The sequence below is a fragment of the Nothoprocta perdicaria genome, unplaced genomic scaffold (assembly GCF_003342845.1).
Source record: "Nothoprocta perdicaria isolate Ctin4 unplaced genomic scaffold, notPer1 scaffold_77, whole genome shotgun sequence".
NCBI lineage: Eukaryota > Metazoa > Chordata > Aves > Tinamiformes > Tinamidae > Nothoprocta > Nothoprocta perdicaria.
In genome coordinates this window covers 565,650-593,033 of record NW_020456054.1, presented here as the reverse complement: position 1 = coordinate 593,033, position 27,384 = coordinate 565,650, and the positions used below count along the sequence as shown (strand labels likewise).

General features: G+C 35.5%; 1 protein-coding gene across 13 annotated transcripts in view; it reads right to left on the bottom strand.

Annotated features, from left to right (window-relative positions):
- The window catches only part of RIMS2 (regulating synaptic membrane exocytosis 2), a 340,555-nt gene that overhangs the window by 37,800 nt on the left and 275,371 nt on the right, over positions 1 to 27,384 (bottom strand). For 9 of the 13 annotated variants that reach the window (XM_026051614.1, XM_026051616.1, XM_026051623.1 and 6 more), the window contains one exon: positions 11,958 to 12,199. In XM_026051614.1, coding sequence (XP_025907399.1) covers positions 11,958 to 12,199 — 242 coding nt within the window. The remainder of the gene's footprint in view (positions 1 to 11,957; positions 12,200 to 27,384) is intronic. The other 4 variants (XM_026051613.1, XM_026051615.1, XM_026051624.1 and 1 more) reach the window with 2 other exon arrangements.

Sequence of the window (27,384 nt, the reverse complement as noted above, 5' to 3'; positions counted from 1 at the left end):
ACCAGGCACAGTTACATGTTGAATTGATCCCTGTGTCTCAATTTGGAAAGGAGAAAAATTAAAGTAGTAACATGTATCACCTATATAAAAAATATCAGTTCTCACATACCTAGCAATTAATCTACAAATCCATCCTTCCATTGCCACTGCCAGAGCAAGAACATTCACTGTAGGGCATACAGCCCATTTAGGACAGGATCAAAAACTCCATTGACATGATGCTATTAGTTGCTCTATATTGCTTGAATTATATATTCTTAAATAACTCAGCATGTCTATAATGCACCATTAATTGTTAGAAGTTAAAGTAATATAGAAGTTAAAGTAATATAATAACCTCATTTTTTGAGATGTTTTAAATTTGACTGAGATCAACGCAATCCCTCAGAACTTCTCAATGGCCTTAAGCATTAAGCACTGGTAATTCTGTGTTTAGCCCAATATAAGAAGAAGATAAATGCTCCATTTCAGGACTGAAATATATTTAACAATGTTAATTATCCCATTACAATGCACTGAGAGCCTAGTAATGCCTAGAGCTGCAACCTGAAAGAGTAGCCCTAGCTGTCAGAGGATAAAGTGACAGGTATGAATAACTGGTGGCCATTTATGCCATTTGTGGGYTCGTTTCCTATAGAAAAAGGTTTCCTATAGAAAAGGCTTCTGCACATCTGGACMCTTCTGTCCCTCACTAATTTTTGAACCTAGTAGACAATTTCAGCCATGTTCCAGAGTAGACAGAGCTTTCAGAGATAATAGATTCCTACAAGTTTAATGAAAATAAATGGCTGCAAAGAGCCACAAATTAGTGGTTCCACTGAGATGCCAGAGTTCTGCTTGGCCTTTGCCAATCTCCATTTACACAGCTCTTCTCCCACTAAACAGGAGAGCTCAGGGATTTAGGAGCTCTGATCAAGACCTGGTGTATGCTGAGTGAGAGAGGTGAGATTATTGCATTGTGGGAACAAAAGGCATAAAATGGGCCCTTGAAACTATAATTCAATTTCTTGCCAAAAAGAGGTAGTGATATTCAATTACTCTTCTTGCTTATTGGAAACTACACCATCTTTATAACTGTTCAATATTAAAAATCTATACGTGATGCACTAACAATAAATAATCCCTGAGCCCAAACAGTAGCAGAAAATGAATGAAGGTTGGAAGGGAAGAGAGAAGAAAGCATGAAATCTAATGAAAAAAGAGATTTTCTATTTGAGTCTCTCATCTACCCTGCTTTCTTAGAAGGATTTTCCTAGTCACTCCAAGCAATCTTATAGAGCTCTCACAAAAGATTTTCTCTATATATTCTTTCCCAGCTGATCTTCTCCCTCTAACTTTTTTGTTCTTGATTCCACAATCTAACTAGCAATTAAATCCATGTTATCTTTTGGTCCTCTTCTGCATGTATCTTCCTTCTCTTTTTCTCTGATATAATTCTGGATTTTCCCCATATTCTGTGCTCCTGACCTTTTGACATCTTTTCTTACATTACAGTTGTCTCTGCTGCCTCCTGCTGCTCTTTACCCCACCAATCACTCTGGCTTTCATGCTGTGGTTCACCTTTGATGAATATCTTCTCAACAGGCTGTCTACTGCTCTTCTCTCTCCACAGATGTTGAGCCCTTCATTCTTGATCTCTACAGTTTCACCAGTCTCATAAACCCTGCCAACCTTGCTTTGATATTGATATCATCCCATGGTATTAGTACTTTCCTTTCACAGTGATTTAAGATCAATGTTGCATAAGAATTACAAGAAGCATTTCTGTATTTTTAATCCTGAAATCTTTTGTCTAGAATCTAGATGATTCGTAGGAGGTTATGGCTTTCATGTTGGCCCCTTATTTTCAGTCAAATCCAAACTCTGTCAGCTGAAAGCAACACATATGTTAATTAATAATAACACATATGCTTCTTTTCATATATATTGTTTCTTTTCAAAGGCCACATGAGTTCAGGATGTGCTAAAGTCATATTAAGGATGGTAGAAAATTTCTTCCTCAGTCCAAGAAAACTGAGAGTACRCAATACACAGAATTGGTAGATGCTTAAATTCATCTCTCTACCCAAGAGACAAGAAGTATAGTGGCAAAAGCCAAATACCATCTCGGACTATTTAAGAACAACTATTTCAAAATTGCAAAGAATCCCTTGGGTTTCCCCTGTAATTCCCAGTAGGGTTCCCTTGAAGACCCTTTTTATAAGATAAATTATTCCACCATGTGAGTGTGAGGTTCCAAAAACAGAATTCAACCTTGCATACTCTTGAAACGACTGAAAAAAAAAACCCACAGGGTTTATAAAAACTATAAAAAGTTGATGGTTAGATCAAGTCCTACTACTTTACAGGTATGCTTATTACAAAAGAGTTTATACTTGTCATTGATACACTTCAGAATTCAGTGATTAAAACAATGCACTATAAAAATATGTATATTTTCTTCTGATGCTCTTAAATTATATCACATTTTTATGCAATATTAAAACAAACAAAAAAGACTACCACCTTGATAGAAGTAAAACTGAAGTTTTAAAAAACCTAGGATGTGAATTTTTGTATTAGAAACCGTATTTTTTAAGATGTTAACACATTATGTTTTATTTTCAATACATTAGCTAAATATGACACTTCCTTAGTCATGACAGGGTTCACATAAAATCCTGTTCGAATTTTACATTTCACAAAATACTCAAGATATTTACCCTACAAAAATATCAATAATCACTATTAATTAATTTAATTAATCACAGGGAAATCATTTTTTCTTCATGGTACAATATTATCCTTTACAGGTCTTACTGCTTCAAATATTACCAAGAGGAGTGCTTATTACTGTGAATATCTTCAATTAAGTCTCAATGTGATTTCACAGACTGAGTTAAAAATAGTTTTTGCTGGCACAAATTCTACCTAGATAATGACAAAATYTAAATATTACATTCCTGTAATTAGGAAACTGGATGAAATTTGAATATAACCTTTTGAGCAAAGTTTTAATTCATGTAARAATACATACATAATTTAGTGTTTCACAGAGTATTCAAAAGCTTGTAACAGTAAAAAAAATCAGTGCCATTTATATAAACACTTTCAGGAGTAACTAAAAAATTTCTAAAATACATAAAACACACTTCTCTCAATTGTTAAGTATCTTTATGTTTTGGGTACTTTAGAATAAAAGTTATGATTGCTAAGAAAACATCTCTCACAGGTTCTGTTCATCTTACGCAGATACAGAAAGAACATAAATTATTAGCTGACAAAAGGAAAAAAAAGATATTTTTGCCTGAGCTAAGAAGTTATTCATATTTTCCTAAATAGTCTCTAATAGTAGGAACGATTTCAGAAAACTTGTGTGTTTTTTCCTATCATGTCATGCTTTGAATGACTTCTTTTTGCTTCTTAATACAATTCTTCATTTTGTTCTTGAACAGGAAAAGACAGGTTAACTCAGCTTGAGTTGGCAACTGCTTTGTTTTATAAAACTTGAGAGAAGAAATAGAATCTCTGACCCAGTCCGCAGCCCACTCTTCTTTTTTACATGCAACCTAGAGGACTAATCTGGGATCGGGGGAGATCTGGATTCAGAGGTCCTCCACCATTGGAAAAGATTATAATATTGTCTACTTTTCTGGAGAGTACCTAGCACACTTCAACTCCAGTGTTTTGCAGAGAGAATAAATCCTACCCTACCAACTGAGGTCATTCATGCAAGATCCAAGATTCCAGATAAAGCCTGGATAAAAGAACCACAACTGCAGGGTAGTGGCTAGAGCAGTTTGTTCATGAGGAAAGGGTCCAGTTCCCTGATCTAACCATTGCTCATGAATTTTCTGAGAATCATCACTGTTATATTATCTTATTCTAAATCCTCTCTTTATACCATCTCCTCTAAGATTCTGCTATTAGTGGCACATACAGATTTTGAGTGATAGCATCATCAGACTTCAGTGTAAGAAAAAGCCAATCTGAATGACTTGGAGATACCCAGAAATACACCCCAGTCCCTTATGAGTAAAAACAGCACAGGGGGTTCAGGAGCATGCAGGAGTCTGCACAATTATATTCTCAATATCTGCATGATATCATATGAGCAGTATATCCTGAGCAGTGCTTCAAATTCTCATTTAATTTAATGAAGACCATACACTGGATTCTTATTTATAATACAGACATAAGAAATCCTGCTGCAATGAGCAATCTGAGAGCACAGTAAGACAAATCTTTTCTAATACCACAACATGCATACAGATGCGTAGACTGAAGCCAGACAATTGTCCCAAATAGTTAACAAAACATGCCTTAAGACCACCTTTAAATTGTGGGGCACTTTCATAATTTTTATGTTGGGACAATTATTTTACAAGTTATCTTCTATCCTTAGAAGCAAATCAAATGAGTAACAAGGGCTTGCTGGTTGCATGGGCAGTTTTAAAGTCATAATTTCAGTACTGAGATATGACTTGCTAAAGGACATTTAATATTTCCTTCTCTCTAAATACAGTGAAGGAAACTCTGTTGTATTATAAAACATTTAATTAGAAAAGATGCAGCCCTAATGAAATCACCTATCAAGTTCTTTTTGCTCTTAAATTTCTGCAGGATGAAGTTCCTTTTTAACTGAATATCTAACAAGAAACTCATATATATTATATCACATGTTAGGAGAAGGATTATAAAACCACAGTTTTCAAACTAGAATTATGTTATGGAAAGCCTAAATTGTTCTGCTGAACAGCTCTCATATAACCTAAAACAGAAATGTTCTACAAACTGAATTAATTCATGAAGAACTGTGACTGTGATGACTTTGCTTATATAACAAGGCAAAGAACAAACCTTGTTTATATAAACTATAAACCTTTTTGGAGGAGATATGTATTTTTTCAAGCAGGGATCTTAGGAGAAATCTTGTGCTCTGAATATGAAACAACAGTTTAGTGGTATTCTCACCAAGAAAAATCACTCTACATTTCTCTTCCTACTGACAATGCTAATTATGAATTAATGAATGAAAAGAATGAAAGTCTTGTAGAAGGTCAARCTGTATGTTCTGATTTCACTTACAGCTTCCTCCTTTTTTTTACCCTTATTAATGAGATCAAGTGCTAATATAAGTAAGCTGCTTTTTTAAAGAAAGAGTTGACAACATGGCAAACCATTTTTAGAAAATGTATGTAGAGTTTATTAATCATATACATGCTTAAAAGCAAGGGTTTTAGCATCACTCCCATCACAGCTGGAAAGCTCTATGTCCTTTGTGATGAGTGGAAATCAGACTCCACTGATTTCCACTCATCACAGGTGGAAATCTCATTGAGCTGGTTATAAAATACATATTACAGAGAGAGTTCAGTGAGTGTTTTGTGATTGGGGCACTACTGCTCAGCTGGTCTACACGAGCTGCACATTTTGTCCAAAAAATGTATTCTATTCCACTTCTTATTAGAGAACTTCCCTCTCATCTGCCTGGAAGTTCTGCATTCTGTGTCTCCTGTGTGCTATATGTTACAAGGGTCTTTCAGAGGACTACTGTAAGACTGCAGTCCTGCTGTTCAATTCTGATACTTCAGCCATGTATTTCTTTTCACTGCATGAAACACAGAAACTGATGAACTATATACACCTACCTTTGGAAAGACTGTTATGGGCAGTTATATCAAATTAGTACTACATTATTATCCTCTTTCCTGCCTACTTCCCTTCTCCTAATTACATAAGAAAACTTACAAACAAAAATCTATTAATCAATTTATATATTTAATACAATATAATCCTATATAATATATAATTAATAATATTTAATCTATTAAATTGTAGTTAAAAGCTTGCATGATCAGTCAGTTTAGTTTGTTATTAAGTATATTTATTTGTTAGAATACTCTCCATGGTTTACTTAGCAAAAGCTGATTAATGCTCTTGGCAATATATTTACCATAATGATACTTTCTCCTTGGTAATGGATTCAGGTCAAATTTCTCAAGTAATCAGTACAACAAATTGGCCTTAATCTCTTGACAACAGCTAATCCTATATTTCTTTCACTGTAATATGGGCTTATTCTGAAAGTAAATCAGATTAAACATAAATAATACTGATACAAGTATAATACTACACATTAGAGTAATTCATTAACATTACCAAAATGTCTCTGAAATGGAAAGGGAAATAAAAGCCCAATACAAAAGGCTTGATTCAAACTATCTAAAGAATGACAATATATTTTAAACTAAAAGTCAAATAAAATAAAATAAAACCAAATATACATTTAATTCAGTAGTTTGTTTCCTTACCACAGTTTATTTCATTTTAGACAACAAAAGGCAATTGATGCAGGTTCTCCTTCAGTTATGTCTTTTTTTTTAACAGAGAACTATTTAAATATGCTCCAAGCATGGTAAAAGACTGCTTTTTATATAAATCCTAACTTTGAATTGAGAAATGTGCAATTCTATACAAGATAAATGTTCACAACATCTTCCCTTCAAATAGACTAGTAATGGAGGAAATTGCTCTACAGGCTATATCAGCAGTGCATAACTGACACTACTTTATTTGTAGATACAGCACTTTACAATCTAGCTCCAACCCTCTATAAACCATATTGAATTCAACTCAATTCAACTCAAAAATTCAACTCAAGCTTTCTGCCTTGAGTTTGGCTTAGATTTTAGAGAGTTACTGCTCCTACGCTTGTAAAAGAAAATTAACCCATAAAATACAAAAATTTCAAAATACTTTAAAATTGTTTCACTGGATTTACCCTTTGGACCTTTCCAGAATTGGTTGAAATATAAATTTTTTAAATAATAAATAAATAAATGTCTGATGAACACCATTTAGTATTCCCAGCTGAGGGACTCAGGGTTAAACCTCTATGAAAGCCTGACCATCCCCTTCTCTCAGAGCTGTCAGTCAAGAAAGGGATTGCATTCCAGCAATGAACAGCTAAGCAAACACTGTTAACAGCTCCTTTGGAATTTGAATTTTGTCTTTTATTTTCTCAAGCAAAGGAAGCCAGGTTTTCCCTGGGAAGGCTGTCTTTGGAATCATGACCTGAAGATCAGAGCACAAACCCTTTCTGCCATATCTTAGCTTTTGGGAATGATGGGTTGAATCAAGCACAGGGAGTATTCCTCTAGTTATTTTTTTAATGCAGTGAAAAGGGTCTGGGAGTCAGAAATAAAGTCAATTCTGATTCACCTGGCCTCTTTGCTCTAGGCTATCTTATCTTTTACCTAATTCTTACATTTGCAGACTTTCCAAAATCTTTGAAATTATTTTTGTTGCTCAACCGTTAGTCTGATTGCAAAGTCAAAGGAAATGCTGGATTTCTAATGCTCTTTTTTGAACTTGGCAAAATCCTGATCCTGTATTTTTTTCACTTAAAATTTTCATCAAGATTAGACAAGAAATACCACAACAGTGATGCACATTGTTAGAAGGCAGCAAAGTAATGTGAACTTTCTGAAGCTATAGCTCTTCTTTAATTATGAACAGAAACCAGAGAATRAGTCTCATCTATTTTTATTTATGTTTTCTGTATTGTCATGATCTTAACACTGACATTTTTTCTTCTATTTGTTCTCCGAGAGGGATAGTGATCCACACAGTTCTTTTACTGTAATGGACAGGAGGAAAGACATCATCCAGATTTACAGTATAGTTGGATCCTTTTGCTATCATCAACTGAAAAAGGTCCATTTCTTCCTGAAAAAGATCTCCATTCTTGTCTTAATGAGGTGAAGATCCAGACCTGTCCAACTTCTTGAATCATAATTTTACTTTCATAAATTAACCTCAATGGGCTTGGTCAGCAGATTTACTAGATYAGCAATTTTTAAAGTATTTTCAGATTGAAATATTATATCTCTCAGGAGAACAGAACATTGTTTATATTGCTTATTCAKGTCTTTGTCATATTTCAGATGTATTCAACTCTTTCTCTGGAGGCCTTCCAACACAGAATACACACTACTCATAATTGAATGAAAACAAAATACCTTTCTTAGGACAGAACAGCAATTATATCTTCTCATATTTTACTTTGATTACATAAACTAATATCTAGCTGGATTCTCCAWTATTTTTCCTAAAATTACCGTTTGCTTTCAAGATACTCCTTTAGCTTAGAACTTACTTTCTTGATGTTATCATATCCTTTTTTTCCTGTTTTCCTAATGATTTTTAAATGTTTCCTTACAACTTCTGCTAAGTTACAAGCAGGGTCTTCTGAGAAACATTCCTCAATTAAGCTTTCAGAGCATCAGCTAGTTTCTGCTCTGTACTACATATCACCTTCAGTATCTTTTTTTTAATCATTTATTTTTTATTTTGGAACATTAGTTATGATATAAAAAAAAATTGCAATTCCTATTATCTCTTCTTCCTCATAGATTTTTCCACATGAAATAATGTTTCCATGCAAAGTAATGGAAAACTGAAAGTAGAAAGTGGAAARAAGTAGAGTAGGTAGAAAAAAAAAGTAGAGAATTCTTACCCAAATTGACACCAAGAGCTCTCCTTCTCTGAACTTCTATATGCTATTTTTTYCTTTTTTTTTTCTTTTGTGAAACAAAAGGAGATTGTGCTTTTTTCCCTTTCCTACTTTTCCCAGGTATTAATTTTATATTTCCCATTAATAAATGCTGAATAGTGTTTGCAAGCAGGTCCATGCAGGAACTGTGATTTTACGCATATTCTATGTTGCTTAAATTATTAAGACAGTTACTTTCTTTCTTCCCCTCAGCAACAGCAAACCAAGATGCCCTCCCCTCCCTAAAACATAAGCAAGAATTCCTTCTTGAATAAGCTAAAAGTATTAAAGAGTGAAATTCAAAACACATTATTGTATATATTTAGAAAGTCAGTTTCCCAATAACTTACAAGAAATAATATATTGATAGTATATTGAAAGAACAGTAAAAATAGGTTACTTACAGTATTCATTGTATGCCTGATTCCCACTCCTGAAAGCAATCATCATAACTTACTTGCAAAAAAACTCTAGCATAATTTTACTTATAAAATATGAAGAAAACTACTGAAATATAATCATGCTTTACCAAAAAGAAGCACTAGAATGTACTAGAAATTGATTTTATAGACAATGGTAGACATTTCTTTATTGACTTTAACCTGTGGCACAGTTTATAAAACCATAGTTGATATAAATATGACTGATTTCTGAAGACCTAGCATAATTGTTACCTCCTGATACCAACATGCCTTTTCAACCCTGCTGTCAACTAAAGAGATACTTGCCTCACCACTTGAGCATAATTTCTTCAGTTTAGGCCAGAAATTAATATACTTGATCTAGTTTCTTATACTTTAACTTATACTTGAACTTATACTTGAACTAGTTGCTATATAATAGTGCCTTGAAATCTGAGTATCACCTGCCTTCCAGATATTAGAAATCTACAGCACACCGAGTATTTTGGTATCAGACCTGCTGTGAATGCTTGTATTGGTACATGATTTCTTTCTACAGGCATTTATCATCTGAAACAGAAACATAATGAGATAAAACAGGGAATCCAGGGATGCTGGAGACACATCTCTACACATGTAGAGCTTCTGGGGGCCAAATGATCCCCGACAGGTCACCTTCATGCTCACCAGAAGTGAGCAGGTATGTGTGACTCAATTATTTTTAAAAAAAGCATATCTGTCATGACAGTGACAACCACATGTGGCCACCATGATAACCACAGAAGAAGCCCCTTTGGGTCACGGGATGGGGGACAGCTCAGGAGGACCTGCTTAATAGGACTGCAGGAGCTGTTGTAACCAACTGTACTGTATGACAACCCATTTCCAGTCTAAATGTKCAGAGCCTTTACACAAAAACTCCTAATGGCAGCAGAACTTTGCTCAGTGCAGACCTTTCTCGAGGAGGAGCAGAGGGAGAACATCTGCCTGCTAAAGCCATGCAGATCTCTGCTTCAGCTTTAACACACCAAAACACAGTACTGTTTTCATGAGTTTTTCAAAACACTCATTTCACAGTGAAGGAGTCCAGAGAATTTGAGTAATTTTAAGACTTGCATTTTACGCTTGTCCATAACTGGGTATATCCTGATATCCAACTGAGCGGATATAAGACCAAGAAAGAAACTTCAGATTAAAAGCATTGTCCTAAACAATGCAGCATGATATTTAAATCAACTCTAAGCAAGTCACAAGTGATACAGATTCCCTCTAGTGCTGAGAAACTTGTAGGTGAAAARCACACAAAGAACTATCATCCTTTTTGAATTCATTTCATATCTCTTACCTTAAGTCATGATTAGATCAGAACGAGTAACGCAGTGCATTATGAYTGACATATTAACACATACCTGTGTGACACAGTTCATGCTGTTATATACCTGCTTATTATCATGTGAGCAAAAATAACCGATTCCAGGTGAGTATGACACGATTTTTTTATAGATATTTCTAGAGCTCTATAAAGATCACTTTGTCTTTCCCCCCATTCATTTGAGCTTGGACAAGATACATGCATGAAACTGCCTTTTCCATAATCAGCAACCAAACTGGTAAGTTAGGTAAGACAGGAATATGTATTCCTGCAAAGATCTGCCTCCAAATGGAGTCACCAGTGCCTGCATGACCTTCAGAGCTTGCACTATGTGCATTCTTTTTGCCTTGGTTTCTTCATTCCCTCCTTTCTCAGTGTTAAGACGCACACTCAGATCTCTCTGCTCTTTCTGCACTCCCCCTTCTCTGCATGTTTTTCCATATTCCTCCCTTCAGTGTCCCCTCTCCCTTCTCCTTCCAAGTTTTTAAACTCCTCTCTTACAAATTTTACTTACAAAAGTTACCACAATTTTTGACATTGCAAACCACCCTTTCACTCCATTTACTTAAACATTAAACCTCTTAGCACTTCAGTTGCATGATATGAACTGCAAACTTTTCAAAGAAATAAAAAATCTCTTAACAACATGTGAAGAGTTTTTAGCACAATGGAGACCTTCAGATGGGACCACATACTGTTAAACACTATTTGTTAACTGATGTTGACCCATGCAACATTACATCTGTTTTGCTTAGATACTAAGTATACAATGTATCTCAAGTTTATATAATCTTAAATATATAAATATATATATGTGATTATCTATAAAAATGGCTTATTTATGTACTTATATAAAACAATTTTAATACAAGTAATTTTTTTCCATATAAAGTACCCTAACTGTACACAGCTTCCTTAATTGACAATGAGAGCATTTTTTTTTCATTTTTCAGAGTGCATTATATGGATTTTCCCTGAAATAGAAAAGGAATAAAAAAAAAATTAAATGCTTTGAGTGTCAATGCAGAAAAGTTTGCCTATTTTTCTAAGGTAAAATAGTAACAAATTTCAGTAACAAATTTTAATTGACATAACCAGAAACAAGAAGATCTACACTGGTGGTGAATATGGTGGTAGGCTGAAAAGAATTAAAAAGCACTAAAATGGTTGTATTAAAGCAATGAAATGCAATACACAATCTTGTTCATGAAAATGATTTTGTTTCAAAATAAATGGTCCATGTTGAAGTATGGGGAAAAAAGCACTGAAATATGCAAGCACTATTCATAAGCAAAGAGAAGGAATTTTGCAAGTGCAGTTTAACCATCCTTCGCCAACTATGAAAGAGAAGTCACTAAAACATGAGTGCAGCAGCTCACGTTGGTTCCTGAGAAGCAAAGGACTGTTAGCGCAAGCCAGTTCTAGCAAGTGGAAAAGAAAAAGCCTCAGTCCAACCTGAAAAGGATCTTCGCTAAAAAAATAAGTTTAGTAAATGTCCAGACAATTAGAGTTTTGACCAATTTCTTCTCTCCCTAGAGCACTGTCAACGAGGCAATGTCAGCAGGATATCCACACGGCTCTGTTGCGGCACACGCACACCACGTACATTTACGCCCTAATCCAAGAGAGAAAGGAACCCAGTTCCTACCAGTCTGGCTGAGCTGGGACGTGCTGCGGCTCTTCCGCGAGAGCCCCACGATGGCGACCATCTTGGCACCGATGCTGGAGCGCCGCTTCTTGCCGCCGCCGCCAACGGTGCCCACGGCGGTGTCCGACTGGCTGCCGTCGTTCTTGTCCAGCGTGTACATGTCCCCGCCAATGCTGGTGCTCTTGGTCATGTTCTTTCCTGAGGCGCCCATCTGTCTGCTTTGCATTTTGGATGTAAAGACACTGTCAGCCAGTGGACGGATAAACAGGGCAGACAAAGAGGAGTGAAAAGGGGAAGACAGAAAAGGACAGGTTTCAGATGGAAGGTTTTGGGACACTGGAGGGTAAAAGCAGCTAATTCACACAGGTAGGGGTTGTTTTCTTAGAGGTAAACAGGAACAAATTTAATTGTTGGGTTCTTGCTTGGTCTCCTGTAAACATAGACCTGACTCATTCAAATTTTGTTTTAAATAGTGAGCTCTTACTTATTCATTACTAGCAAAAACATATCAGTTATTTGATTTATTCAAGTACTATAATGTAAAATTTCTTTTAAATTATATACAAAAAGATCAGGATGTTCATATACATTTTTATTCTATTCTTAATGATTTCAGTGTTGCTCTTCTATATTTTGCTTATCAAATCACAAATATTTATTCCCCTAGATTCTGAAAATGGCTTGAGTAAAGATTGCCTGCACCAGGCAAGAAAAACAAAGCAGATAAAGYGCCAAAAATGTCACTTAGAGCGACAAAAATGTCACTTAAAAAGGCAGTGCTGCCTTTTTAATTTTTTTTTWAWTWWTTTTTTTCCTACAGGAAACCAGAGGTACAGAAACCCAACAGGGAGGAATAATAGATACATGTGAATTTTTACCTGATCAGACTCTGCTTTGTTACTAAGAAAGTATTATGCTGCATTGATATCTCATTATAATAGCTTATATATATGTAAATAGTCAATGGCTGATATAAGAAGCATTTTCCATGCCTTTCCATATATTCACTAAGTTAAAACAAAGGCACCTCCTGCCTCTCCTATATTGTTCTGACGACCTTTCTGCAGTCACAATAGTGCATGGTTATTAAGAAAACTCTGAGAATAGGGTAAGAATAGGTCAAGTGAAAAGAAAATTTTYTTCAGTACAAAGCTTATCTAAGCTATAATTATCCCCATTTCTTTATATGTCTCTTTTTTTCTTGAGAATCATCTATCATAGTATCAAATTTTTACCCTTATCCACACTTTCTTTCTATTGAGCAATATAGTGATGTTGGACATTTGCCATCCCCCTAAAAGGGGACATTTGCCATCCCCCTAAATACGTTATTGCCAATACATATTAATTGTCACGGCAGAAACAGAACTACTGAAATGCTGAAAGTGCTTCCTGTTGTTTATCACCACCCCAGCTTTTAGCTCTTACGACAAGACATTTGTTTAATGATAATTTCTTCTGTTAATGGTGCTGACATCTAAAAAATGTTACTTATCTATTTATTTAAACAGGCAAGACACTTCATAAATGTACCAGTAAACAAAATGCTTTAATGACAGCAGATCAAAAGGACACTGTACACAAAGGCAATAGTGAGGATACAACAGCCCAGGACACAGAAATCTAAGAACACAGTTTTCAAGTCATTAGACAGAAGGTAAAATTGTGGGCAGGCTGACACACAGTGGACCCAGTCCCCAATCTCCCAATGCTCCAGGTTAAGAGACTTTTTCTTTGCACAGAAATGAAAGTCTGAAGCAAGGATAGCAGTACTCATGCAGATTTTGCCCTGTCATGTGATATGTCTGGAAAAATGGCTTATAATGGTTTAAATTTATTTCAGAAAAGGAAATTTCTGTTGCTTCTTTATGGAATTTTACAATAAATGTGCTCTTGATAAAAATTATCCAACGAATTAATATACGGCCCTCAAAAGCAAAGTCACTTTTTCATCTGATTCTAGAGGATGTGAGATGAGGCATCTGATTTGGAATAATAATCCAACTCTTTAAGACAGTTGAGCATTATCTTGTAATATTTTTTGCCCTTTCATTTTTGCTCCATTTGCATGAGGAGAAAATATGCTTGGAGCATGAATAGAGGAGAATACAGGAGCTGGTTCATCCAGTAAGGAGACATTATGCATGATGTTAAAAAAAAAAAATACTGGGTGTTCTTCCTAAGGAATTTAGTAGGGAAAATTTGAGTTAGTATCAACAGCTGGACAATCACAGAACAAAGTTGAGAGATAGACAGCCTTAATGTCCTTAATTGGACAGATAATAAAAAAGATTCAGAATCTGTGGTAACCAAGAAGTTCTGTTCATACCCTTTTTCATCCTTCCTTCTTATTGCRTGCTAATGTATATTGATGCACATTGGTAAATTTAACGCTGAGAAAAGAGTGGGACAAAATGTGGGTAAACAGAAAGGTACAGAATGAAAAAAAAAAGAGAGATCTCTATTTCTGTGGCCTTTTAACACTATGACAACTCATTGGTAAGATGATTATATCACATGCTATATTTTCCTTTAAACTAACACCTTTGGGTATTGCTTCTTTGAAAGCAGTTGCTACAGAAAGTAATTCTCAGTTTCAACACTATCCTGCTTGTAACAACCAGAGAGAGCTAGGAAGTCAGTGTCAAGAGGAGCTTCTATCTTCAATATTCTTCAATTCCTCTAAGAACAAAATTATAGTCCTTTAACGATCAATGCTATTTTTACTCTTGTTTCCTAATGGAATGTCATAATATGAATGTGTTGTCATGTCAGGTCCTCTTCTTTTCAATAACTTTTAATCAGCTGCATTCAAATTTGATATGAGTAGAAAAATAGAGCTATTTAATTCTCTGTTTTGAACTGTTTTTGAAAACAGATCCTTGGAGATAGATTCCCTTTAGGGAAAGTTTGTCGTGAAACTTTATTCAGTTTCTAATATTTCACATGAGATTTAATTCTTACATCATAGGTGGACATGATTTTTACTGCTTGCAGCAAAAAACTATTCCACTAGTACATTTTTCAAGAATTATATCAGAAAATAAGTAGGTTTCTGTCATATTGTTTTATAAATTATATTAAACTTTAGCAGAGGTCATAGCAGTGAAAACAGAGATTTTTTTCTCTCATAGAACTTGTACTGAGAAGAAAGCTCCCATTTCCTAAGTCTAACGTGACTTTACCACACTGAAGTACTTCATGCACTTTGGCATATTGCCACTGAGCCAAGTCACTGCCAAGAGCCCTATACCACATCTAGAATAGTAAAAAAAAAAAAAAAAATAGGCCTATGCTCTGACCCTGAGAACTTGCCTCCACACACCTAATTTATGCTCTCCCAAAAACAGGCTTTCCTCAGAGCTGCTGCCTACTGGAAATAGTCCATTACTCATGTTATGTCCTGAACTGTGCCTGGCATTATTTGGGAATGCCAAAAGTCCTGCACAAAAGTGGGCCAAGAAATATGTAAACAGTTTGAACAGTATAGATGATCAAAGACAGTGCTTAAGACTGGACCTGTCTATTAGCATGGACATAGCCTTTAATTTCTTAATGAAAGTAGGAATATCAGATCAGTCTTGAATTCTACATTCCATAGATATAGACTCTATATCTATATTCTATATTCTGTAGTTGTTCAGGCCAATCATAAGATCATAGATCATAAGTTGTCACCTACTGCTTCTAAGAAAAAACAGTCAAGACCACAAAATTGCTAGTTATCTATTGCTTTATGGAAAATGCAATATTATATTTCTGATTTCTTTAAAGGCATTAATGTTCAAAACCTCTTTGGCAAGACCCATTTGTTTCCAACACAGAAGTGCACTTTTTCTCTGGAATCATCTGTACTTGCTCTCCAAGTTTTATTGACTCCTACTATAGATGGTAATCAGAAACAACCTGGTTCTTCCCTCRGGTTTTGTCAATATTTGTGCCAAATTACAGAAAGATCCCTTCTGGATTCACCAGCCAGAAGCAAATACTGCAGAGTGCCTAAGGAAATCCTCATGAAAAGATCTTTCATTTAGTCTTGGTATCACCTGCTTTAAATAAACCATTTTCTTGATACGTGACTAAGAAGGAAGATGACAGACAGCCCATGTGGTTTGGGCTAAGTCCTTTAACTACAGGGCAGATTTCACAATGCAAAAGAAAGGCACCTCTGAAGGCAGGAAAACTGCCTCAAAGCCACTTGATATGCATCAGTGTGGCTGGGAGCCCTTGTACCATGTAAGGTGGACTTCCAGCATGGACAAACACTCCAGAACCTAGACAAATAGGTTCCTTGTAAAAACTTTGTTTAATCAGTGGATCAGTACAGAGTGGTTGATTTTTGCAAATAAAAAACAACAATCAGAAACTTCACTGTTATAACTCTCACAATATCTGACTGGCTTATTTTTGCTTCAAAAGGACATTTTTAATGGGCTTACAGAAATTACTTATATGGAATTAATCGGTAGAAAATATTCTTGGCTGATGTCATGCTTTCCATGAGTGCACCTACAGGCACATTAAATCCTCCTTGTTTTATATCTACCAATTGGAGAATGTCCTTCTCTCTCTGTAGCTAAAGAACTTGCAGTCTTTGGCTGTCTTTTAACACTTTGTACATCTCGGATGGTATCTCACTTAGTTGGTCTTATTCTTGCCTTGGGAAACAGAAACTTTCCTATAGAAACTGGCTGATTTATAGCAAATGCCAAATTTCCTCGGGAATATTTCATTGAGATTGGAAAAACAAAACAAAACATAAACAAACAAGAAGTACACCTGGGAACCCTTATTCTCTAGGGTGTCTGCTGAGATTTACAGTATGTGACAAACCAACCAGAATAGGGATGGAGGAATTACAGTCACTTACCCTGAAAAGCTGTCATTGCTATAAATAGCAATTATGAAGTCTGACATGTTGAAGAACCTTATTAAGATTTTCGCATGCAACATATGCTGTTGAACAAGGAAGTACTACCCCTATTTTTCTGTACATTAAGTAATCCAACAGGCATAATATTTCATAATGCTATTATGAAAGAGTGAACTAAAACTAGGTAARTCAACTGATTCAGTCATTCTCCAAAGACAAGATACAAAAAAATTAGACAAAAAGGCATTATAACCTAAATCTAAGAGAAAGAATATTTTCAAATTGGAATCAAAGACAAAGACATTACACCATATACCTTGCATTCCAGATAGAAACTTCTCAATGTGTGGATGTGTATATAAGAAAATGTAACAAAAATCTTTTCTTACTAAGTATAGTCATTTAACAAACACAGATCGTGATCTCTCAGGCATCCTCTGTCACTGCCACATTTTTTCTCTTTTTAAATTATTAAAAAAAAATGGACTCTTGTAGAGAGAATTTCTCCTTTCTCTATCTCGTTTGCTAAAATAATACCGCAATCCACCCTTCATTGCTCTTCCTTCATTGATTCTCCTCACTAATACACTTTCAAGACAGATATGTGGCTGTAAAAAGCCTCTTCCTCTCTCTTTACTAATCTTGTAAGTTGACATCACACCTGTAAGAGTTTTTTTTTGGAATAAAGTACTGCTAGTATTATGCAAAAATTGCTTTTAAAATAAATCAGACCCTAGCCCTGAACTGTGCCAGTCTGTGGCAGAAAGCAGCACAGTACATAGCACTTCATTATACACTCAGTGACTGCATAACTTCTAACAAATCACATGCCACTTTATTCCACAAGAATAAATAAAAATGTTATTATCATCTCAATTTTTTGGTTTTTAAACTAGCAATRAAGGTACTTCACTAAAAATATTATCTAACACAGCTACTTTGCCAATCATTCTTAGTATTTAAATATGAAGATATCAGTTTTGTTTTGTTAAAGTGATTTTTGAGGATTTATTTATTTATTTACATCTTTTTATTTGTTTGTTTTTTTCAGTCTTCCTTACTGCTGAACTGGAAATGAGAGCATATCATTTTGCTTCTGTGCCTGAATTATATGTATCAAAGACAATCAGATCTTTTGATCAGATCAGAAGACACTGATCTTTYGAGGAATTTTTCAGGTTTCCTTTTTTTTCCCTAGTATAAATTCAGTATTGTTTACCTTATTTCTCTGGTAAGTGATCCCTAACTGAAATAAAGTTTTGTGAACTTGCACTTCACAAAATGAGGAGTTCAGTGATTTACTGTGATGTCCCAGGGAAAGGAGTTTAACTACTTTCTTATACCTAACACTTGTGAGATTGWGGACTACCGAGAATTTCGTTTACAGCTTTTAATCAGCAGGAAAGGAATGTTAATGCTACTTCTTAAAAGCCTTCTTTATTCATTTTATTGATTTGGTGAAAAAAATAACATAAATAGCATTATGGGGACAGATGTGATGTAGGAAATAACATTTCGATATGACCAGTGCTTCTGGCCAATGCATTTACTCATCTCCCAATCTGCATTACAGAGAGACACTACAGGTTGAAATTATAATGACTAAGTCTCCTGAGAGTCTCTCRGCCAAAAATTATTCTATTAACTCATTTGTAACATAAATATTTACATTGTAATATAAATTTTTATATTGTAATATAAATATTTATATTGTAGTATAAATATTTACTAACTGACTAAAGCTAGTCAGTTAGTAGACTGATTTTAAGTTAGGTTTGTTTTATTGAAATCATAAGAAAGTTGGTGGAAAACAACTGAGCTTGTAATTACTAAATCTTTTTAAYAGATTGGTCTAATGAGGGACTATTGATCTTTTTCATGAGAAATTAATTACTGAATAAGTCAAGATAGTGTACTTTGTTATATATTTTACTTTTCAGAGAAATGACATGTGCACACCTGAAAACAAAAGTACCCTATTTCTACAATAAGAAAATAATTGTTTTAAAGGTATCTTTAATCATAAAACAAAAATACGTTACCAGTTATTGTACATAAGGTGACTTAAATCGGATCTTCCCTACTCATTTACATATCCAGCTCTGGATATTCCTGTTCACTGCATTTTGCCAGCTAATAGATGCATAGCTTTTTCTGTATCATGCCTAGAAACATTTTAATAGACAATTGTTTCCAAAAAGACTAGCAGCTGAATTTTTTGCAGCACTGCACACGTTTTTAATAAAAGTTCTTGCTATCTCACAAAGAACAAACAGACATTGTTTTTATTCAAAGATATATTTTATAACAAGTTTTTAATTTAAATTAAATTAAAATTATCGGTCAAGAAAAATACTATATTCATGTTCATCTACTCCAAACAAACTTTGAAGTTTTCAGCTTCAATGAAAAACTTTACTACTCTTTTAGCAGAAATTACTCCATGCAGAAATCTCTTCCTTTGATACACTGAACTAAAGCAAACATTTAACATATGCTTGACTTCAAAAGAAACCTAGAAAGAATGATAGCTAAGGTGCCTTTCATTTCTCATTTTGGTTGGATATATATACATAAAACACAAGCAGTTTAGGTGAGCTCTGAAAGCTTGGCACTAAGGAAACAGAATTCTAAATAAAGGTTTCTTGAGGAATATCATCCACAACTTCCGAGTTTAGGGGCTGAGTATTTTCTTTAAAGAACTGTGGCAAAAAAGCACCTGCACCCTGACTAGTAGGTTAACCTGCTGATTTAAAACTAAAAAATATGAATTACAGTCTTCCCTGAGAAAAAAAAGTCAGAGAGAGATCATTCTGCTTTAAGTATTAATGATGCCAACTAAATCACAAAATGCAACTATGCTGCAAGCTTGCTTCATGTCGGTCAGGTTTATTCCCTGAAGAATTTAACAAAAGCTTTCTGAAATAGAAAGCAAGCCATAAAGCAAACCTTAAAACTAACATACACCCCAAACCTAAAACTACCACAGAAATCATGTAAAATCAAGCCTGAAAAGTGASAAAAAATAAAATTTGAAGGTATAAACTCTCAAAAATATATGGAGATTAGAGAAATAACATATTGCTTTGGGGTTTGCCAAAATTTGTCATCTTTATTTATGAAACTGAAATTATCTATAAGGAAAAGGCTTTATTTAGCAAACATTGACAGCTAGAAATCTTCTGAATACAATCTCATAGGAACTGGATAACCAGCACTAATTAGACTACATTAAGGGGAAAGTAACATAAAACACAGAAAAACTAGATGCCCTGAAAAGACTTTGTTTAATTTGACTGCTGTAGTCAATATGGATTTCACTATATCATCATATATTTCACTTGTCAAAAAATGGATTCTTTTGATCATTGTACAAAGTGATGCTACTCAGGCCCCTTGTCTTTCATACTGCTGATATGTTAGGTCTAAACAATACAGGAATGGTGATATTTCCTCCGTTACTTGTAAATCCAAGTTACTTGAGGATTCAAAAAAAAAAAAAAAAAAAAAAAAGGAAAATTCACGCTCAGAATAGGCACTGCTAACATCTCACAAAACTAAAGATTCCCTTTGAATTGACCTTCTAGGACCATGAGCTAAATGGACATGAGCAAGACATCTGAAGCCATAATTACCTCAACCAAAATGACATTATCTGGGACATCATAATCATCTCACCTGTCTGACTCCTGTCACTTGGACAAAATGCCTTTGAGTCACTTTGGGCCTCTTGTGGGGGACACTAGAAAGGCATAAAGGAAACTAAAGACCATCATAAAAGGAAAGGGTTGTGAGAAAATTTGACTTGTATCTTTCTGAACTCGAATTGTTTTTCTGGTGTGGTGAGTGCAGAGCTCCCTCCTCGGGAACTAACGGGTCCACATGATGAAGTATCTCCTTGCTTGTTTAAGTGGTGCTTTATGGCTTTTATGGACACATTCACCATTAGCTTTGGCTGCTGCAGCTTCTCAAGATGAGTAAGAGCACCACACTGACACAGTGAGAGTACTGAACTCCAGAAKGCCCAATTAACATTGGCAAATCACCTTAAAATCAGACAGACAGTCAGTGATACCTCCTGGAAGCCTCAACTTATAATATGTATTCAATAAGTAAAAATAAGGCCAACACTGAGTCCGTGACCTTTAGTTAACATAACATACTTGGCAGATCACAGAATCACAGAATGGTTAAGGTTGGAAGAGACCTCTAGAGATCATCTAGCCCAACTCTCCTGCTCCGGCAGGGACACCTAGAGCATGATGCCAGATGGGTCTGGCAATGTATCTTTCACAGCTGTAGGAAAACAAAGTTGTGAAATTCTTCTCCCAGAGAAAAAGAGGCTTCAAAGGTCCTTTTCTGCTACTAGGTTGTTGAAATTCAGATAAATATAAAAAGTTTCTAACACTTCTGAGACCTCACATCACTTCTCAACCTATTGTGCCTTCAACTGCTATTCTGATTGATGTCTGCCATAAATACTCCTTTTTTTGTCAGAAACACAATTAGATGTACAGTTCTTAAAAAAAAAAAAAAAAAAGGCAGCTTAGAAGATGCTGAGGTTTACGTAATACAATTTTCATAAGAACAAACCAGGAAAGCTTGAAATCACCACTGCCTTTAACAGAAGCAAAGATGGTTTCATTAGGTGACCATGCTGCTCTGTCATGAATCAAAACTTCCCGACTCCTGACAGTCTTCTTAGTGCCCACCATGCCTAAAGATCTGGTGCTCTTTGAGGAGAGTAAAAAAGCAGTCCTGTGTTGAACAACTGAAATCTGGGTAGTCTTTCTCTTACATTTCCTAGATTTGATGCGGTTTGTGTTCTGTGAAGATGTTCAGTTCTATCTGGCTTATAGTCCTTTGCCTTCMTACCACCAGTACCAGTGACAGATCTGACGAGCTGGTAATACTGGAGATTTAATAGATTTTAATGCTGAGAATATMAAGTTTAACCCTAGTGGCCTTGAATTTGTATGGCTAAAGAGCTGTCATAACTGTAAATATTTTAGGGTAGATGGACCATCTCAATTAATTCCAAGTAACTGCCTCAAAAACATCTGACTTGAATAGAATTTTGAAAAACAAGAGCCTAACCCATAGTTGTTTTCATATTACTAACAAGAAATACCAACAAGGTGTCTATGCTGGAAAAAAAACAGTACCTATATTTTAAAAATATTTTCATTAAGTAGAGAGAAGAAAATTTATGTTTGTTTGATTACTTTTCATGTTCAGATCTTCTTCTTGCATGTCTCAAGGGCTTTCCATATGCACTGTTTTCTAAAAAGTAACAGTGCAGAGTTTTCAGATAACCTTTAGTAACAGGAATACACATCAGTGTTTCTGGACCACAGGGACAGTCAGTAGAGGTGGAGTGCAGGAGTTCCATAGAAACTGAAGCAAAAGACAATGTGTCATTGTCAAAAAAGAAAAGAAAAAAAAAAGGGGGGCAAAAAAAGGGGAAAAAAAAAAGGAGGGCTTCCTGCTGGGCACTATATATCAAAAATACCAACTGTTCTAAATGAGGTATTCTCACTCTCCACCTGTTAACATGTACTTCCAAACATACTTCTCCTGTAAGTCATTTGGGTAAATGCAAAAGAGTAATGGCCAAATTATTGGCTGTATAGACACAATTGCTATTACAGTTCTTGAAGATCTGCCTCAGTGTGGAATACTTACACAAGCTAACAAATTTACATAAAAAAAGAGATGTTTTGAAGACATGCTTTAAATGAGGTAAGCATTTGTCATGAACTGCTGACAACCTCTTTACAAAACCAATAAAACTAACAAAGTCTTCCTGAAAACAGCAAATAGCTTTAGATACTTGGATTTCAGATTCCAGGCTGGTAAACAGTAAGCAGCTCTCTGCTTGTATAATTAGAAATGTATAAAACAGTTATGTTGGGCACACACAAAATAAAGTTAATGCTTTTTTTATTCACGCATTCTTTCTCCAGTTGCCTGAATATTGTGATCTACTTCTGAAAAGAGCTGGTAAACCCTCTACCAGCAGCRTGCAACTCTTGATACCATGAATTGCAAGGTCATTTTGTTCCTCCAGACACCTAGGGAACGGCCAGGGAGTTACCAGTTAGCTGTGCTGCATTGAAGTGTGTGGTGTGCGTGACCTGCGGAAGCACAGATCCATCAGTCCTAGGATGTCACTGCAGGATCTATCAGTCTGCCCTGTACTGCTCCTTTGACTGATCACACAGTGGGGAAAGAGTTCCCAGCTACAACTTTCCCATACAAAAAAAGGGGTCTGTCCTATTTTGCTAGAAAGATTAGGTACTAATAACGTGTTTCAATCATTAGTGCAGTTGGGGCAACCACTGTAATTAATCTGGAATAGCTTTAAGAAACCAAATAGCACATGTGTGCTGAAAACAGATACATAATGTTTGCTATCTCTTGCACATTTTTTGATACTTTTAAAAGAATTTAAGTTTTCACAGAATGTTACTGGTCTCCRCTGCTACTAAGGAGCTTGCTCATACTGAATTGACCTGCTTTCTCATCCAGCTTTGCAAAAGCTGCATTTAATTGTAATAGCTGCAGTCAGTGTGGAAGTCTCATAAAAACTGAAATGCTGAAGTTACAATATAAAGGAAATGTAAGAAACAGTCATCAGGAATCTGTTTCAAAACCTATATAATTAAATTCTCTAAATATTTTCAACTGACTCACATATAGAAGAACTAAAAAGGGAAGGGAACTTAGGCTGAATCTTTACCAACCACAAAAGAAATGACATGAAGTGCATAAAGGACTGCAGCAGGAAGACAGCAATTTGTGTATCTGAACAAACCATTTGTTTGAAATTGTTCTCCTCGCTGCTTCTTGTGTCATGGAGTTCCTCTGAAAAAATGATTTTTCTTACTACAAATTCATTCTCTCCTTCCTCAGTTCTATCATCTTCCTTATAATCGATTATATTCATCCTTCTTTTAGCTTTCACTTATTTTTTTCTCACACAGGATTGCATTTATTTTTTCCACAATATAGCAAAACATGTGATCTATTCTCCTCTTGTACTATCTGTCCATTCTTCTCTTCCCATTTTTCTCCTCTTTTTGGCCTGGCATGGATACAGAAATTTCTCACTGGGTGTCTTCCTCTCATTTGCCTAAGTGACTGCATGCTCTCATCTGTCTTGCTCCCATCTCTCTCATTTTCCTTACTCCTGGCCACCTGCCCTCCACTGGCTCTTTTGTCAGGCAATGGAAGCCTGCTTTGACACATCCCTTTGCAAAGTAAAAACAGATGCTCTATTCTTGCTCTCCCCAGCTCTGCAACTATTGTTGGATCTCCTTTCTCTTTACCATCCCTGCACTAATTGAACCTCTTGTTTAGAATAGTTCTGCTGAGCTTTTGTTTTCCAGTTCCACTTCAGACTGTTTCCAAGCTTTCTACCTTTTTCGTTCAGCTGAAATTACTTCAGATGAAGTCTTTAATGATCCAGGATTTTGAAAATACACTGTACTTTCCCTTGCCTTGCACTAATTAACCATCTCTTTCTGAAAYGCTGTCCTCCTTCAGCCTCCATAGTGCCTAGAATCATAGAATCATAGAATGCTTAAGGTTGGAAGGGACCTCAGAGGTCATCTAGTCCAACCCCCCTGCTCACRYAGGSTCACCTAGRGCACGKGSCACAGSGCTGCGTCCAAGCGGGTTTTAAAGATCTCCAAAGAAGGAGACTCCACAACCTCCCTGGGCTCTGGCACCATCACTGTCAAGAAGGGTTTTCTGAAGTTCCTGTGGAACTTTTGGTGCATCATCTCTTGAATTTTCTCTTTCTCTAGTCATTTGTTCAACATATTTCTACTAGATTCTCATTTTCTGTCCTCTCAGATTACTGTCAGGGTCCTATCAGGCTTTATTACTGCTGTTTCCAAGACCAACATACCTTCAGCAACAGTACATCAAAATATTATCCCCTCTGCACTGGTAGTTTACAGAACTCCTCTCCTTCTAGTCTTTTCCTGCCTGCACGGCAACCTCTTTCTTCAGCACCTCACAGTGAAACACCAATTTCAATTCAGTATTGCTGACCTCTGTATTTCCCTCTGAGACTTGTATTTGAGCATTGTCTATGGCAATGAAACCCAGGTTCATGATTACAGTTACTGTGTATTGATATGACATCAAAAACTATCATGATTATCAGAATTAATATTTTGAGTTCATATCTAGCAAAAAAATATGAAAAGTTCAGATTTAGGCTAGTCAGATTTCTAAAAAAGTCTTCTAGTCTGCAAAAAACAGATTTCTAGCGATTAAAAATTATGATTGTTCATACATTAGATCTGAGAGATCTACATCTCTTGCCCCTGATATCATCAAGGAATTACTTATACAATAGAGTAAATGTAAGCTGAATAAGAAATTAATAACGTCTTCCAATCGAGCAAAATACTTAGCAACACTGACACAAAGCACCTGTACATAAGGAATACTTAAAACTTACATCAGGAAAGCTTGCTTCATGCTTTGAGTTGACTAACATGCCTTACCAAAAAAGGACACCACTGTATGTTGGTTGTACATCAACCCTATGCCATTTTTCAGTTTTACAAGGCTTAAGGAAAGCAAAATCTCTCTCTAYAGCTATTTCAGTCTAGAAAATGTATCAAGTTTTTATATTCCAGGACTCCAAAAGCTAACGCAGTATATTCTGTAATTCCACTAAGACTAAAGTAAAATTACACCTGTACATGCAGATGAGCTCATATACAAAGTTTCATAAGACGGCTTAGAAAATACTGAAAATATGAGTATATACTGTACCATACTGAAAGGGAGCTCGTTACAGAGCAATTATTCTTTTTATACACAACATTTATACCAGTGGGCAAAGTGGCAGAGACGGCAAGGGACTGATTTTGATGATTGTGGCAGAGATCTTACACAAAGTCACTGCAGAGCAGCCACATCCTAGCAAACAGTTCCTGACTTCTGCTGCATTCCCAAAGGCAGAGAACAGCCCAAAGGCAAAGGTGTAAGCTGGAACGGGGAACAAGAATTTGCATCTCAAAGACTTTTCTTTCTCTAAGGGTCAATATTTATCTGAAGGTTAAACTGAGTGAATAGGTCCTTCTTTACAGGAGACAGGACTTCCAGATCCCATCAATCTGGGAACTTACTGGGATCCTGCAGAAAAAAAAAAAAGGTCTTCAAAATATACTTTCCTACAAGGATTCTTTAGAAGCCCCTGGAGTACAAATATAGGACAGTCTTAAAATCAGCTGTCTATAAAGAGATGATTTTGGTGGGTTCTAAAGTGCACTCACATGAGTACAGAAATGATGACACAACATACAAAAGTGGTAATATGGCTACATTGCCCCATACAAACCCAGCCTGAACACTACATATTTTGATTTTTTTTTTCACATCACTCTGAGAATTGCATCAAGAATTCTTTTTTCTCCATTTCACCGCAGATGAACTGGCTTTGGTTCATCTCTTTTTAGGAAGATCACTTTGTGGGAGCAATTATTTGTTAGAAATAAAAGAAGCAAGTGTTTATGTGTGTGTGCATATGTACAAGCAGGTACACACACATATATGTAGCAATGGAAGAAAGTGGAATKCAGTCTCTCTGATACTGCACAATGCCCTTTGCTTATCCAAGTCTGTATTAGCACAGTTTAAAGGTATAAGTTATCTATAGGTACTACAATATTAGAAGATAAAAAGAAAGTTTTTTTTCTGAGATTTTCTGCCATTCCTACATGATGAAGAGGTTTTCATAGGAATCCTATGAAAAGGCTTTAGAAATTCTCAAACTCGTTTTTTGCTAATAAGAAAGACTATCRTATTTCTCATAATGTGAATTGCGCAGATTTTGCAATACAAGATGTTGTGCATTTACAGCAAAAGTCCTGAAATGGTGAATCTAGAATATTAGCTGATAAAATCAGAGCCAATTGTGCTGAAATGTTTCTGGACACAATACAGAAGCACAGGTACATAACCCTTCCACAATACAGCAACCCACGATATTATTCACACTGAGAAAAAAAAAAGACTCTGCTTATCCATATAAATTGTCAATCAATATGCATATTTATCATCTACACAAAGAGGATTAAAAAAAATCCAACATTTCCTTAGTACTGCCACAAATGAAAAGAAATGAAAAGTAGAGATAGTTTTGAGATGGATGAGATACACACAACAAAAGATTTCTTCCCTGAAATAACAATTCAAATATGGAACATAAAGAGGTATCCTACAACTCCTATTGTTTATATAGTAAAATGCAAACTATTCTAAACCAATTTAAAAAATAACATGGTGTGGTTCCATGCATAATAAAGAGTAAATTGACTGTGCTGCATCACTTGGTATGCAGAAGTAGTYTGTGGGACTTGGAGTGAGATTTGCTTAAATATGAAAGTTTAATGGTTGCAGATAAAAGGCTGCAGAGAACACAGAGAGCACGCTATGCAAAGCAAGGAAAAAGAGAAGGAAAGTAAGGTCCAGGTACAAAAGGGAAAAGAAAAGCTCTACAAAAAAAGAAATATATTTTACCTGGCATCC